The sequence below is a fragment of the Ambystoma mexicanum genome, chromosome 12, assembly GCF_040938575.1.
Source record: "Ambystoma mexicanum isolate Mex_15411 chromosome 12, UKY_AmexF1_1, whole genome shotgun sequence".
NCBI classification, from domain to species: domain Eukaryota; kingdom Metazoa; phylum Chordata; class Amphibia; order Caudata; family Ambystomatidae; genus Ambystoma; species Ambystoma mexicanum.
Genome location: NC_090936.1, coordinates 423,993,878 through 424,011,437, shown reverse-complemented (window position 1 = coordinate 424,011,437; position 17,560 = coordinate 423,993,878). Strand labels below are relative to the sequence as shown.

Sequence of the window (17,560 nt, the reverse complement as noted above, 5' to 3'; positions counted from 1 at the left end):
CCCTTTATATCGAGATCTATTATCAGTTTGCCAAATTTAGTGTATATTCGTCAAATGGCACCTCATATATAGGCCTTTACATTATTTTGGGACCCCCCCCCTCTAATTTTGCCCCCTCTTGACAGTATTCACCAAACTTTGCAAACTCATTCGGGATCAGGTCAGGAATATAATTGCAAAATGACATGCAGTTGCATTAAGTGGTGCCAAAGTGATAAGTCATCCAAGAACTGCTTTTCACCAAACCAGTAATGCAGAGGTGCCCGCGAACTTTCACAGGACTGTTCACGAACATCCGCTGTTCGCGGACTTTCGCGGTGAAAAACACCCGTTTTTTTGCTTCTTGCAGCCATATTCCATCCCATCCTCATCACCCCTCACCTACCTAGAGATTATTTCATTAGTTTGACAAGTGCAATGTTGTGTTTTTTAATATGTTTTTACCGCGATTTCCGCAGACACACGGACGATGTCCGCGAATCCAAGATGGCGGGCGATTCCAAAAATCTGACGCACTTCACGCTTCACGCCAACCAATCAGCTAACACATGTGTGTCTGCGGACATGACGCAAGTCCATTAGCCAATCAGTGTCCTGTCCGCGGAGCGAACAGGGAAGTGTGTCCGCGGAGTGGACAAAGATATCACACATTTTTTTGCCTTACGTTTTGGTCGCTTAAAAGAAAACTCCAGGACGGATTTACACCAAATTAACAAAAGCACGCTTTCGGGACCAAGCTGCCACTCTTGCTGCAGATTTGGTGAAAATCTGTGCAGCGGTTTGGGCTGTAGGTGTGAGCAAAGTCTTTTCCCATTATGTCTATGGGAAAAAAGCCATTTTGGGACCCCCCTGGACCAAACCTCACCAAACTTTGCAAGAACATTCAGAGTGGGCCATATATTTCTTTTGCAAAGTTTGGGGAGGATTCATCCAGGGGGAGCAAATTTATAAGCCGCCCAAAAAGTGTTCTTCCTATGGGTTTAGCAACTTAACCATAATTACATGGCCGCTATTGGGTGTGCGTTTTGGCACGTAAGGCCTCTGGGATGGGTCCACGTGGCCGTGTGCGGGCAAGAACCAAAACAACGGCTATATAAATATATATTTACGAATTCATTTATATATCTGCATCGGTGGTCTCCCAAAGTAACACACATTTCACTTATTGCCTCCGCATTCGTTTCACAACTATTTTTCTACCTTTTTTCGCCTTTGTATGTTGTAAGTCATTTTCAAATACAAGCAAAGGTTGCCTTATTTTGTAATTCCTACAAAAAACATCGAACTGTCTTCCTATTGTGTAGCAGGAACTTCTTTGGATCCTCATGCTGATATTTCAATGTTTGATCTTCACACCAATCTGTACACCCACATGTTTTGACCAATGATTTGACCAACGAGCACTTTTTGCTCAGTCTTCCACAGGGTATTTTAGTTTGTAATTCTGTAGTTGCCATCTGTTTGTTAAGTGTAAAATCACTCATTTCCAGACATTTTCCTAAAACATAGGTGACATTTGTATCAGATCCTTTGTTACTTTATCAGGCTGATATATACATGTTTTTAAAAAATATTGCATTTATAGTTTAACTTTCAATACACAGCCAAAATAATTACCTTCAGACGGTCCTTGTGTAGAGGCTGTTTAGGTGCCCTCAGAATAAACAGTGGTAACATCTGTAATATATCATTCTACTTGAGGTATTTAATTTTTTAATCCCTTAACTGCTGGGCTACTATGGGTGTCTATGCAAATAGGACGAGCATACCACTTGTAGCACTTAACAGGTTAAAGCTTTCTATCAATAATAGGTTTCTCACTCTGTTCCCTTGGAGAGAAGAGATTACCTGAACGTTTTGCAAGTTTGCGCACTCAAGTTTCTTTTTGGCCTGTGTTACTCAATCTTGCAGGGTGTAAGGGAAGAATTCCTGTTTGCAGAATTCTTTTACCAGCAAACTTTTTTTTCTGTTGCTTTTCCTAGGTCTGTTACCTTATTTCTGAGGCCAGACGGACTCTACTGAGGATTTTGTGAATTGTGTTACTTAACTTTGGAGGGAGTATTGGCAGTCCTGGCTCTTTTAACTTACTTCTGAGGCCAGAGGGACTCTATCGAGGATATTGTGACCCGTGTTGCTTAACTTTGGATGGTGTATGGGCAGTCCTGGCTCTTTACCTTGTTTTTTTTTAGGCCAGATGGACTCTACTGAGTACTTTTTGATCCGTGTAACTTAACTTCAGTCAGGCTCTTTTACCTTATTTCTGAAGCCAGAGGGACTCTACTGGGGACTTGTTGGCCTGTGTTACTTAACTTTAGAGGGCGTATGGGCAGTTCCGGCTCTTTTACCTTACTTCTGATGCCAGATGGACTCTACTAAGTACTTTATGACCTGTGTTACCTAACTTTGGAGGGTGTATGGGCAGTACTGGCTCGTTTACCTTATTTTTGAGGCCAGATGGACTCTACTGAGTACATTTTGATCTGTGTTACCTAACTTTGGAGGGTGTATGGGCAGTACGGCTCTTTTACCTTATTTCTGAAGCCAGAGGAACTCTACTCGGAACTTGTTGACCTGTGTTACTTAATTTTGGAGGGTGTATGGGCAGTTCCGGCTCCTTTACCTTATTTCTGAAGCCAGAGGGACTCTACTGGGGATTTATTGACCTGTGTTACCTAACTTTGGAGGGTGTATGGGCAGTACGGCTCTTTTACCTTATTTCTGAAGCCAGAGGAACTCTACTCGGAACTTGTTGACCTGTGTTACTTAATTTTGGAGGGTGTATGGGCAGTTCCGGCTCTTTTACCTTATTTCTGAGGCCAGATGGACTCTACTGAGTACTATTTCACCGGTGTTACCTAACTTTGGAGGGTGTATGGGCAGTTCTGGCTCTTTTACCTTATTTCGGAGGCCAGACAGACTCTACTGAGTACTTTTTTGACCCGTGTTACCTAACTTTAGAGGGTGTACAGGCAGTTCTGGCTCCTTTACCTTATTTCTGAAGCCAGAGGGACTCTACTGGGAACTTTTTGACCTGTGTACTTAACTTTGAAGGGTGTATTGGGCAGTTTTGGCCCTTTTACCTTATTTCTGAGGCCACAGGGACTCTACTGGGGAAATTTTGACCTGTGTTACTTAACTATGGAGGGTGTATGGGAAGTTCGGGCTCTTTTACCTTATTTCTGAGGCCAGAGGGACTTCTATTGAGGATTTTTTGACCTGTGCTACTTAACTTTGGAGGGTGTATGGGAAGTCCTGGCTCTTTTACCTTATTTTTGAAGCCAGAGGGACTCTACTGGGGACTTGTTGACCTGTGTTACTTAACTTTAGAGGGTGTATAGGCAGTTCTGGCTCTTTTACCTTATTTCTGAGGCCAGATGGACTCTACTGAGTACTTTTTGACCTGTGTTACCTAACTTTGGAGGGTATAAGGGCAGTTCCCGCTCCTTTACCTTATTTCTGAAGCCAGAGGGACTCTACTGGGGACTTTTTGACCTGTGTTATCTAACTTTGGAGGGTGTATGGGCAGTTCCGGCTCTTTTACCTTATTTCTGAAGACAGACGGACTCTACTGGGGACTTTTTGACCTGTGTTACTTAACTTTGGAGGGAGTATTGGCAGCCCTGGCTCTTTTGACTTATTTCTGAGGCCAGAGGGACTCTACTGAGGCCTTTTTGACCTGTGTTACTTAACTTTGGAGGGAGTATTGGCAGTCCTGACTCTTTTAACTTATTTCTGAGGCCAGAGGGACTCTATTGAGGATATTGTGACCCGTGTTGCTTAACTTTGGATGGTGTATGGGAAGCCCTGGCTCTTTACCTTGTTTTTGAGGCCAGATGGACTCTACTGAGTACTGTTTGACCCGTGTAACTTAACTTTGGAGGTTGTATGGGCAGTCAGGCTCTTTTACCTTATTTCTGAAGCCAGAGGGACTCTACTGGGGACTTTATTGACCCGTGTTACTTAACTATGGAGGGTGTATGGGCAGTACTGGCTCATTTACCTTATTTTTGAGGACAGATGGACTCTACTGAGTACATTTTGATCTGTGTTACCTAACTTTGGAGGGTGTATGGGCAGTACGGCTTTTTTACTTTATTTCTGAAGCCAGAGGGACTCTACTGGGAACTTGTTGCCCTGTGTTACTTAATTTTGGGGGGTTATGGGCAGTTCCGGTCCTTTACCTTATTTGTGAAGCTAGAGTGACTCTACTGGGGACTTCTTGGCCTGTGTTACTTAACTTTGGAGGGTGTTTGGGCAGTACTGGCTCTTTTACCTTATTTCTGAGGCCAGATGGACTCTACTGAGTACTATTTGACCTGTGTTACCTAACTTTGGAGGGTGTATGGGCAGTTCCAGCTCTTTTACCTTATTTCTGTAGCCAGAGGGACTCTACTGGGGACTTGTTGACCTGTCTTACTTAACTTTAGAGGGTGTTTGGGCAGTAGTGACTCTTTTACCTTATTTCTGAGGCCAGAAGGACTCTACTGAGTACTTTTTGACCTGTGTTACCTAACTTTGGAGGGTGTATAGGCATTTCCGACTCCTTTACCTTATTTCTGAAGCCAGAGGGACTCTACTGGGGACTTTTTGACCTGTGTTACCTAACTTTGGAGGGTGTATGGGCAGTTCCGGCTCTTTTACCTTCTTTCTGAAGCCAAAGGGGACTCTACTGGGTACATTTTGACTTGTGTTGCTTAACTTTGAAGGGTGTATTGGACAGTTCCGGCTCTTTTACCTTATTTCTGAGGCCAGAGGCACTCTACTGAGGACTATTTTACCTGTGTTACTTAACTTTGGAGGGTGTATTGGGTAGTTCCGGCTCTTTTACCTTATTTCTGAAGTCACAGGGACTCTACTGGGGATATTTTGACCTGTGTTACTTAACTATGGAGGGTGTATGGGCAGTCCTGGCTCTTTACCTTATTTCTGAAGCCTGAGGGACTCTACTAGGGACTTGTTGACCTGTGTTACTTAACTTTAGAGGGTGTATGCGCAGTTCCGGCTCTTTTACCTTACTTCTGAAGCCAGAGGGACTCTACTGAGTACTTTTTGACTTTTGTTACCTAACTTTGGAGGGTGTATGGGCAGTTCCGGATCCTTTACCTTATTTCTGAAGCCAGAGGGACTCTACTGGGGATTTTTTGACCTGTGTTACCTAGGTTTGGAGGGTGTATGGGCAGTTCCGGCTCTTTTACCTTATTTCTGAAGCCAGACGGACTCTACTCAGGACTTTTTCACCTGCGTAACTTAACTTTGGAGGGCGTATTGGGCAGTTCTGGCTCTTTTACCTTACTTTTGAAGCCAGAGGGACTCTACTGGGGACATTTTGACCTGTATTACTTAACTTTGGAGGGTGTATGGGCAGTTCTGGCTCTTTTACCTTATTTCTGAGGCCAGAGGGACTTCTATTGAGGATTTTATGACCTGTGCTACTTAGCTTTGGAGGGTGTATGAGAAGTCCTGGCTCTTTTACCTTATTTCTGAAGCCAGAGGGCATCTACTGGGGACATTTTGACCTGTGTACTTAACTTTGAAGGGTGTATTGGGCAGTTCCGGCTCTTTTACCTTATTTCTGAGGCCACAGGGACTCTACTGGGAACTTGTTGACCTGTGTTACTTAATTTTGGGGGTTTATGGGCAGTTCCGGTCCTTTACCTTATTTCTGAAGCTAGAGGGACTCTACTGGGGACTTCTTGGCCTGTGTTACTTAACTTTGGAGGGTGTTTGGGCAGTACTGGCTCTTTTACCTTATTTCTGAAGCCAGATGGACTCTACTGAGTACTATTTGACCTGTGTTACCTAACTTTGGAGGGTGTATGGGCAGTTCCAGCTCTTTTACCTTATTTCTGTAGCCAGAGGGACTCTACTGGGGACTTGTTGACCTGTCTTACTTAACTTTAGAGGGTGTTTGGGCAGTAGCGGCTCTTTTACCTTATTTCTGAGGCCAGACGGACTCTACAGAGTACTTTTTGACCTGTGTTACCTAACTTTGGAGGGTGTATAGGCAGTTCCGACTCCTTTACCTTATTTCTGAAGCCAGAGGGACTCTACTGGGGACTTTTTGACCTGTGTTACCTAACTTTGGAGGGTGTATGGGCAGTTCCGGCTCTTTTACCTTATTTCTGAAGCCAGAGGGACTCTACTGGGGACATTTTGACTTGTGTTACTTAACTTTGAAGGGTGTATTGGGCAGTTCCGGCTCTTTTACCTTATTTCTGAGGCCAGAGGCACTCTACTGAGGACTTTTTTACCTGTGTTACTTAACTTTGGAGGGTGTATTGGGTAGTTCCAGCTCGTTTACCTTATTTCTGAAGCCTGAGGGACTCTACTGGGGACTTGTTGACCTGTGTTACTTAACTTTAGAGGGTGTATGGGCAGTTCCGGCTTTTTTACCTTACTTCTGAAGCCAGAGGGACTCTACTGAGTACTTTTTGACCTGTGTTACCTAACTTTGGATGGTGTATGGGCAGTTCCGGCTCCTTTACCTTATTTCTGAAGCCAGAGGGACTGTACTGGGGATTATTTGACCTGTGTTACCTAAGTTTGGAGGGTGTATGGGCAGTTCCGGCTCTTTTACCTTATTTCTGAAGCCAGGCGGACTCTACTCAGGACTTTTTCACCTGTGTTACTTAACTTTGGAGGGCATATTGGGCAGTTCTGGCTCTTTTACTTTACTTATGAAGCCAGAGGGACTCTACTGGGGACATTTTGACCTGTGTTACTTAACTTTGGAGGGTGTATGGGCAGTTCTGGCTCTTTTACCTTATTTCTGAGGACAGAGGGACTTCTATTGAGGATTTTTTGACCTGTGCTACTTAGCTTTGGAGGGTGTATGAGAAGTCCTGGCTCTTTTACCTTATTTTTGAAGCCAGAGGGACTCTACTGGGACGTGTTGACGTGTGTTACTTAACTTTAGAGGGTGTATGGGCAGTTCCGGCTCTTTAACCTTATTTCTGAGGCCAGATGGACTCTACTGAGAACTTTTTGACCTGTGTTACCTAACTTTGGAGGGTGTATGGGCAGTTCCGGCTCTTTTACCTTATTTCTGAAGCCAGACAGACTCTAGTGGGGACTTTTTGACCTGTGTTACTTAACTTTGGAGAGCATATTGGGCAGTTTCAGCTCTTTTACCTTATTTCTGATGCCAGAGGGATTCTACTAGGAACATTTTGACCTGTGTTACTTAACTTTTGAGGGTGTATGGGCAGTTCTGGCTCTTTTACCTTATTTCTGAGGCCAGAGGGACTCTACTGAGGACTTTTTAACCTGTGTTACTTAACTTTGGAGGGTGTATTGGGTAATTCTGGCTCTTTTACCTTATTTCTGAATCCAGAGGGACTCTACTAGGGACATTTTGACCTGTGTTACTTAACTTTGGAGGGTGTATGGGCAGTTCTGGCTCTTTTACCTTATTTCTGACGCCAGAGGGACTCTACTGGGGACATTTTGACATGTGTTACTTAACTTTGGAGGGTGTATGGGCAGTTCCGGCTCTTTTACCTTATTTCTAAAGCCAGAGGGACTCTACTGTGGACTTTTTGACCTGTGCTACTTAACTTTGGAGGGTGTATAGGCAGTTCTGACTCTTTTACCTTATTTCTGAGGCCAGAGGGACTTCTATTGAGGACTTTTTGACCCGTGTTACTCAACCCTGCAGCGTGTAAGGGCAGAATATCTCTTTGCAGAACTCTTTTACTGGCAGACCTCTTTTTCTGTTACTTTTCCTGTCTCCTTATACTGACCCGCCCTGCCACTACAACCCTTTCGATGTGCTGCCCTATGGTCTGGCAATAGAGGGTGGTCTTTGCTTGGTGCACTAGTCCTGTGCAGTTGTAGGGTGTGTCATGGTATTGCTATAGGACTGCATGCAGTGCAGTCACCTAACATCTGGGCACGCTGACTTTCTTGTTCTAGTTCCAAATGCAACTTTGTTATATGCCTGAAACACAAATGCACATGTGGGTCCCTACGTATAAATAAAAGTAACGTGAATGGCACGGCCAGGGGTTTTGCCACTATCTTAAACTAAATGCATCCATCACTCTGCCTGCACTTTTTTCCAATAGGGGTACAGAACACTCATGAGTAACTGATTTTCGCTCTGCCCGGTTTGCAAATAACTAATATTTCTTACAATGATCACCTCATAGGTTGGCACAGTTGTTTTACATGAACTTTCCCACCAATATTTACAGTCACTGAAAGGTGTGCTTAGTAGCACATATTTTGTTGCTGTTATAAATCAGTAATGTTCTGCATTGTAAACTGTGCATTGACATATATTCGAGAATAGAACTGTCGAAGGAGAAACACACACATACACTTTGTACTAACAGAATTTGTCCATGGAGACGCATGCACAATTAAACCCCATTACTCTGCTCACCACTTTTGCAACTACTTAGCATGACTCATCTATATGTTTAGCACAACAAAATCATGCCCAGATCAAAATTGACTCTATAAAAGAATTAATTGAAACGCAGTCCAAACTATATTTTTATGTTTTTTAATTAATTACCATCCTAGGTGCTGGCACTGGCCAATCAGAAATCCGGAATGCGTTTTTTTTCCTCACTGGTACAAGCCTGCGTTCTGAGCAGCCCTAGTGTTGCTCTGCCAGCGTTCCAATCCCTATCTGTTCTTCTGCCACCTGCAGTACCAAAATCACCCACGACAACAGCAATGCAGTTTACTAAAGGCTGAGTTAAATGAAAAAGCACCTTTCCACTTGTGACACTGTGCAAGGCTCTCAGTGTGAGTATTTCTCCGTGTTGTATACGTTACCTGCATCAATACTGAAAACTTGCTCGCTCCGGTGCCACAGGAGGAAAGGGAAATGTGCTTTTTCTTTTTTTTTCATTTTAACCACACTTTAGTACCCTCTGCTGCTCTATCACATGTGCAAATGGCAATACTACCCTCCAGGGTGGGCCAACTCTCTCTGTAACTATGCTTCCTTGGCAGCATCGTTCGGGCACTTAATTTGCTCTGTGTGCCATTACCGTCAGGGTCTGCCCATCCTCTCTGGTAGTAGCACCTCAGTAAAAATCTATCCTGATATCAGACCTAAAACCAATCAAATTGACCAGCTCTGTCATTGCATTCACGATGAGGTAGGTTGTAAGGTTCTGTGGGATGTTGTTGATTTGGAAAAGGGAGGCGACCTGCCCAAGTGGTGGCCAAACGTTAAGCATGGCGTAAAGTCATACAGTACGCGGCATACGGTCAATGTTGGCACTAACCTCTGAGGTTCCTTATGAAGTCTTCCAGCATCATCTTCCTGTCGGGCTTGATGTTGGGACTGTACATGTCTGTATTGAGGAGGATGATGGCAAAGGCCAGGATGAAGATGGTGTCTGGGTTATGGAACTGCTGGACGACTTCCGGGTTGCACATGCAGTAGCGCTGGCTGCAAGGTGAAAGAGTACAAATATTAGTCTTTTGCCCAGGGCTGTTGCCTGAATCTGCTGAGGACAATACAGCAACTATTTTAAGACTGACCTTAATGATAAGCTGGTAGGATTTGATTTGTACTATACATCATCCTAACCATAGCCAATATGATAATGATCTTACATTTTCTGAAGACTGTAATCCATGCAACCATACATGTGATGCTTTTAGCAGTCTAGCACATGAAGCATCAATTAAGAAACAAGATACAATGTAGTCAAATTACAATTTGTTTAGTTTGATTATTTAGTATTCCGGAGCAATGTCCTGCAAGTGCCTAATACATGCACGAAACATTCCTTAGCAACAAAGATATGACATTTCGGGAAAAATTTACAAAAAATACAGAATACAATATGTTTGGGACAATACAAATCATTCAGAAGTATTAACTTATATAACATTTCCTTGCCTTAAATAGTACTAAAGTGATCAAACGGCATTCGCTGGTATCAACGCGTTTCAGTCTCGAACAACCGCATATCAGTCCTTCACAAGGACACGGTTTCATTAAATCAATCCCCTCCTATGTCAGGTGGTAGAATATGTGTGTGTATGGTTAGAGAAAGTAGTCCTTCCTATGCCCACTCGCATGGAACATAACATAACTAACCCATGGATCTGGATCATGGTACAACACATTTAGAAAAGGATTGCAAGGTCCCATAAAAGTCTCCAAGTTATTACACATGACTGACTCACATGACTGACTCAGTATCCAGTGCTGTTCTAGTCTCAGTGACTGGATGAGCAGTAGCGGCTCCAGTCCTAACGAGCGAGAATCCAATCTCAGTTCTCAAATATCTTTGTCTTGCACATTCTATGACATTATAGCAATAAGACTGAGATCATTTTAGTTTTGAGAAACTATTATTAAGTATGATAGTAATTGCAGTGGCATAATCTAATAAGCAGCAAACTACATTATCACATGTTTTGCATTCGTCAATGAGTCATCGTACGATATAACATGGTACAGCTTTCATACTAGATTCAAAACATACACATAAACTCATGTTACAGTTCGATGTGCATTGCTTTTATTTTCTCTCAACACTTACTAATATGAATTGTTTAATACCTTTATTCAGCATAAGCCATATCGGTAAAGACACACCAAAATATTTAGCCACCAATAAACAAACAACAAATAAAAGGAACACCTCAATAAAACAATCACAATTACCAGGTTAAAATCCACAGGGAGCAAGATAAAAAGTCATCATAAAAACCAATTCACATACTATAAAAATGCAGATTGCAACTCATCAATTACAAACGCCATATGCAAAAGGAGAAACATTTCCAGAGCATTACAGTGATCAGCCTAGGGCCTTGATCCTTCTTAACTAGGCGTTGTGGATATATTTTGCAACAAAATGAGCCACCGCTAGATCCATGGAGTTCTTACATAAATTAATAGTTTCAGTGACCAGAAAAACAGCGTGTAGTCTAAATAGGGGTTTCAAGTAGGTGGTTTTAAGATCTTTCAATTTATCACAGAACAATGCAAAAAGGCCCGATCGTTTCCTCCCCATTTGCACACAGCGGACACACAGTGTTAGGAGAACAAGCCCAGTTTTTGGTAGTGTCTCGCAAGGGCAGAAACCATAGGGGCAGCCTCATATACAATGCCCTTGCAAAGACTGGTTTAATGATGTTCAGATAATTTAAAAACTCATTAAAGACTCTTTAATGGCTAAGTAAGCCGGACCTGTAGCCAAGAAGTGTCAACATCCTAGCTCTTAGCTCTTTGTACCTACCAAAGGCTTTCTTCACTATGATTTTTGAATTACGGTCCATCTTTCAGGGGTTTAACCAGTAGGGAGACCCAACTGGGCAAGCCAGTTTTAACGTGAGCTAGCCAGGGAATCTTCTACCATCCCCTCAAAGATAGAACGTGCTCGAGTGTTAGGCGATATGGCTCTTAATCCCAACTTCCCCAGATCCTTACCCAATAAAAAACGGGTCTAATTCATATTTCCTCATCAATTGGGGAGGATTACACTCCATAGGGGAGGAACTAGATGGAGTGCTCTGAGGCAGCAGCAGGATGGCCTTTAGAAATGTATTTTCTGTTTTTCTGATAGAGGATACATTTGCATGCCCCAGACCTCAGCTCGTAAATGGCTGACACTGCTGCTTGCACCTGGTAGAGGCCCAAGGCCGGCCCTAAGGCCCCCTGTTGTGTCTGGCATAATAGGCTTTGACCGCCCCAATCATTTTCTCTAACACAATATTAGCCATGATTACTTGGTTTTCCCAGCGTCCGCACCTTGAAAACCGGATCCCCAAGTAATCATACCAATCCACCTGTTACAGGGTGGTACCATTTGCCTGCAGATTCAGAATTTTTGACCTGGCCACATACGATGAAAGAATCATAGCCTTGGTCTTTGAGGCATTAATTTAGAGACCCAATTTTACGAACTCAGATTCAAAAGTGGCAAGAGCACGCCACAGGCCCATCGGGGATGTGGACAGGACTGCGTCATCCGCAAAAAAGAGAACCGGGACGCACTCACTGCCCTTCTTCGGGGCATCCGCAATCTCCTGCTGGAGCCTCTGTATTATTGAATTAATAAATAGACAAAAAAAGATGGGTGCAAGAATATATCCTTGGTGCACCCCTCTGGCCACCCCGAAAAGATCTGTCACTTTGCCCCCCAATCCCACATCAAAACTGCCCTGTTGTTTTCATAATACAGGAGTTCGATCGGGCAAAGTAGTTCTTCATGGATATTTTTGCTTCTCAGGACCGCCCATAGAGTCTCTCTGGGCACACTGTTGAAGGCTGCCTTCAAGTCTACAAAGACCCCGTATAAATTGGTGTTGGTAATCCTAAAATGTTTTTGGATTATTAGATAGAATTTAAAGCATTGGTCGACAGTACTTTTTCCTGCTTGGAAGCCCCCCTGAAGGTGGCTTAGTTGTCTTGGTTCCTCGACCCATGCTACCAGGTGCTGCTGGATCACCTTTGCAAAGGTTTTACCTGCCGCATCCATCAGCAAAATGGTTCGGTAGTTGCTGGGATCTGCCTTGACCCCCTTCTTAAACATAGGGACTATCACTGCAGCTGTCCAAGTCTCGGGTACCCAGTCTTGGGAAATCATTGCATTGAATAACCTTGTGAGCATCAGGGCCCAGACAGTTATTTCACTCTTATGGAGGTCCACTGTCATAAAGCACAAAAGCAGTATGGAATAAATCCACCTGTATACTCTATATTGAAAAACAGAATATATGAGACTGACCAAAAGAGGATTTTTTGTAAGAAATGAGCATGCAGAAATGAGCAGGCAAAGAAAGCTGTTATTTACAAGGAGTAAACAAAATACACTGGACATGCTTTTAAGTAGTTCCTAACAAGTACATTCTGTGGCCAACAGAACTGTCAATACCACCCCCACTGTCCAAAGTAGTCAAATACCTTGGAATCCTAATGGACAACAAACAAACTCAAGTAAATGCGATAATTAAGAAATGCTTCTTCCATCTTCACACAATCAAAAAGATTCTGCCATTCCTCTCCTTCAGGCACAAAACACTGGCCATCACCTCCCTCATCATGTTCAGGATAGACTAGGCCAACAACGTATACCTTGGAATGCCAGACTACTTACTGAGGGAACTGCAACAAACACAGAATGCAGTTGCCACACTTCTCCTCAAACTCTCAACAAGAGACCATATCATACTACAGCTAATAATGCTACATTGGCTCACAGTCAAAAAATGAATCACCTTCAAAACAATGTGCATAACACACAGAGCAATCCAGGGCCAAGGAGCGGAATTCATACAAAAGAAAATGACCATCTAAAAGCCGACTAGAACACAGAAACAACATTCACTTAGAACCTCAACCATACACAAGGAAACAACTTGGTGGATCAACACTTTCTTGCATGTCTGTAAAATTTTGGAACTCTCTCTCCCAGAGAAATACGAACTATGAAGGACCATTTAAAATTCTGAAAACTTCTAAAAACCTGGCTCTTCAACTCCAAATGGGATGAAAACGACTGAACAACATCCACGCACGAAGAAAAGAACATACAACTGAAAAGGAGTGTGGAGTAGGCCGGATCGGAGTGGAGGGTGGGGAGAATAGAGGCGTCTAGCTGGGAAGGATGGTTTCAGATTTGGAGTATACCCGTTCTGATAAAGGGGTGGGAAATGTACTGACACTTAATAACCATACTAAAAATTCACCCTTCTGCATACACCTCTCAAATTCTGAACTAAATACAAACATACCTCTACAGCAGCACAAACCCCACGCACTTCACAGCACCACAACAATGAAAAACAACTCACATAATCTCGCCGAACACCACATTGCGGTCACCAACAGAAAAACACACCTATGCTCAGTGGCCGGTGTATCTGAACTGAAGCTGGCAACGGCACATCGCAGTTCTCTTTCTCTTTTTCCCGCTCAGTCCTACTAGCATATCTGCCACCCCACTTGCATTACAGATCTGGCAGAGAGCCAAGAGACCACACAAGTGGCAACAGTGCATGGTATAAGAACCTTTAACATAACATAACCTGAACATAATAACATTTTCCACATAGACTAAGAGGAGGTTTATTAAACAATGATGGACTTATGTAGGAACACGTGTTTAAGGTTAATTGGACACATCAGTATTGGCACAGAACAATGCACAGTCCCATGTTGCCTGAGAGAGGATTCTTTTCAGAGGTTACAGAGGGTATGCATATGCTTTCCCTTACTGCAGAGAGCAAGCCAAAAGGAAACACAAATCACATGAGTAACTATGAACCCAATTCAGCAGAACTATCCGCAGGACCCGCTTCGAGAGCAGAAACCGAAGACACGTAAAAAAAAAATGCCTTTCCTCCATTTTCCTCTGCTCAGCAGAACTTGACCCCACCATCTACCTGCTATATGATTGGTCACTGGAGGTCTTAACATCTCAGAATCGAATGCAGCATCTCCAGCCTTCTTGAAGGCTTAGAACAGTGTGTTTGCATATGAGGCAGCAGAAGCATCAGCAGGAACCCTCCCACCCCCACCAGCAGAGCCTCAAGCATTGAAATCTAAACATATTGTGCTCCTTCTCTTTTCTCCTTCCACAGCAGCCCCACACCCATTCCCCACCCCATCAGCTGATTGTTTTTTGGCGTTGATCTTTGCATCTCCCCTTCTTGCACAATCACCCAAGAGTGGCATAGCTTAGGCATCCCCCAGCAAAGTGCAAACAAAGACTTGTAGCATCTATTTTTAGTTTTAGCTAATAGGTGGTGCTAAAGCGCCACCTACGAGCAAAAACTATTTTATTGAAGTAGAGCTATGGGTATGTGGCATATTAGGAGGGACACAAAGCATGTAGGTTTGGTTTGTTTGACTATTTACCCACCCATTAACTTCCCATGGCCATGCTAATCCATATGGTCATTCCCACCCACTTCCGGCCTCTCTCTGCCCAAAACGCATCCTACTGGGATCTCAGAGTGCATGATCCTATTATTTCAATGCAGTCTTCTAAGAGTTAATGGCTTCAGTAGAGCTGTAAACAAGCTACTAGTGTAATAAACATTTCTTAAGCAGGCCTGTCTTAAGCCACTGGAATTATCAACAGTATGCATGTGTTTCACACAAGTTCTGTTAAAAATACAGGCATTGGCGAAGCCAAAGGTTTTGGTTTATGTATATGCATCTGCCAAGCACTGCTATTATATGCTGAGGTACTCACACCATTTTGCAACTTCTATCACTAATGGACAGTTAGTACCATTACGGCAGTGCCTGGCAAATATCTTTCCCAGGCCTACAAAAAAAGTACATACTGTTGGCATTGCAAATACTTGTTTAATGTTTTACATGTTTTGATAAGCAGGGGCTCTGGCAACATCTATTTTGGAATTTGCTCTGTGTTTTTGATAACCGGAGGTGCGGGCAGATCTTGTAGAGTGAGAAAGATTTCACAGTGTTTGGATATGCTATTTGGTTTGACTAGACAGTGAGGATTTAATCTAATCTGTGTTGGAATCCAGGTGGTGCTGTGCTAAATTATATCTGAAGGAATCCTTGAATTGGCTGGTTATGAACTTTTTTCCTAGATGTGAACCAGGTATGTGCTTTCTTAATAGTCCTAGGTAGTGTTGGTAGATTAATAGTCAAAAGCAGATTCTTACTGGTCCTACCGGGTGACAGGAAGACTGGTGATTCGGCCTACTTCTAGACGATGTTGGAGAAGAGTATCCAGGCCATGTCTATTGATGTGGAGAGGAACCTTGGATAATATTTTGAAGTGTAGATCATCACATGTAACAAGAAAATACATAGATTAGAGCAGATGGAGTTATCCTCTAGCCAGAAAATAAAGAGAGGAGATATTTAGAGGAGAGGAGATATATTCCACTGTAGCTGAGAAGTGTTCAGAGCACTTTTGAAGGACCAGGAAAGAGAGAAATAAAAAACAGTCACGGGCTTGATAGCAATTTCCCAGTAGCTGAACACAGATGTTGAGAATGTGGAATGAGCCGCCGGGAGACAGAGCTTACCCCTGGAGTTCAACACCACATAAGAAAGTTTAGGCATCAGGGGAAAGTCCCCAATTACAAATGAAAACTCACAAGAAACTGCAGTCTTGTGCTGCTGTCAATGGCATGGTAAGGTACGATCAGCAGTGTTATATAGTGAACCTCTGCCAATAATGTGGCCTTACTGGGTGAGGCTTCGTAAAAATAATTGTGTGGATGCTGTTGGTGAGATAGAAGGAAAGACAGGTTTAGAAAACTGTGATGTTGATGACTGCAGGTCAGAAACACCCTGGTGCGTGTATGGATTTGCTATGTTCAGAAAGGGGTTAGGTTAACCGTGTGGTCAGGGTTGAGAAAGCAGTGATGTATGCAGTATGAGTGTTGGACCAAAGGAACTATTTAGAGTCTGCGTTTAGTATGCTAGACCTTGTGGGTTGTCTGATGAGGAATAAGGATGGTCTAACGTCAAAAGATTTTAGTAGTGAAGAGTTAGTGAGTGAAGAGCAAAGTGGAAGGAGGGGTGTGGTCATGGCTCAAAGATTTACTCAGATTTTTTGTTAGTCCTTCCTTGATTTAAGAGATTATGGTTCACATTTCAGTGCCATAGGAGGGGGATGAGCATTCAGATTAGATACCCCTTGATTGGACGCTTGCAGTGGTTCATGTGACAGGATGTACAGTATACATACTTCTTGTTAAGATTTTGATTTGTTGGTTATACTGTATATTCTTGTTAAATGTTGATTTGTCAGTGTAGGGCCTATTCACCTTAGGAGTTTAGAAGGGAGAAGTGGGAAAATTCTAGTTTCATGGGTACGTGGGATTGTGAATCCTCTTTTCCCACCCTCCTACCCACACAAAGGTCAAAAGCAAGCAACCACATCTCCCACCGGTGCCAAGCTCACCTTAGCTCGGATTAACGTGCAATCACTGACTGCGCGTGCCCTAGACATCCATGACCTCCTAACAGTGAATGACCTCAATGGCCTAGTTATCACAGAATCTTGGCTGCACACAATCTCAGGCCCGCCCTGTTCCTTGCCCTCCCAATAAGCTACACTATCTATAGGCTCAATGCTAGAGGAGGCTGTGTGGCCTTCATCGCAAAAAAGTACCTAAATATTAGACCAGTAAATTCCTCTCTCAACAACTCTGACATCCTCTAACTTAAACTGACCACCTCCCCATCGAACACCATATCAGCCCATCTTGTATACCGTCCATCAGGTCCCATGCTCAAATTTGCAGTAGACCTCCTCTACATCTTAGGTGCCAACATTAAACCCTCCTCACAAGTACTTCTTCTAGGTGACCTCAACTTAGGATTTAATGATCCTGCTGAACCCCAGCAACCGCACTAGCCGACGCCCTAACCAATATGGGCTTAAACCAATGCATTCACAACCCAATGCACAACATCACAACCCGATGCACAACAAAGGGCACTCCCTAGATGGGTTAGCTGACCTCAACTGTCACATATAAGGTATTTTCTTTTGTTAGTCTTGTTTGTTGCTGTGTACCCAATTTAGTTAATTGAAGAGCCATGCCTTGATTTGTTTTCTGAACATCAGGGGTATTGGATCTA

General features: G+C 43.2%; 1 protein-coding gene across 5 annotated transcripts in view; it reads right to left on the bottom strand.

Annotated features, from left to right (window-relative positions):
- IQSEC3 (IQ motif and Sec7 domain ArfGEF 3) overlaps window positions 1-17,560 on the bottom strand; it is a 1,249,628-nt gene that overhangs the window by 191,322 nt on the left and 1,040,746 nt on the right. For all 5 annotated transcript variants that reach the window (XM_069628576.1, XM_069628577.1, XM_069628578.1 and 2 more), the window contains one exon: window positions 9,246-9,412. In XM_069628576.1, coding sequence (XP_069484677.1) covers window positions 9,246-9,412 — 167 coding nt within the window. The remainder of the gene's footprint in view (window positions 1-9,245; window positions 9,413-17,560) is intronic.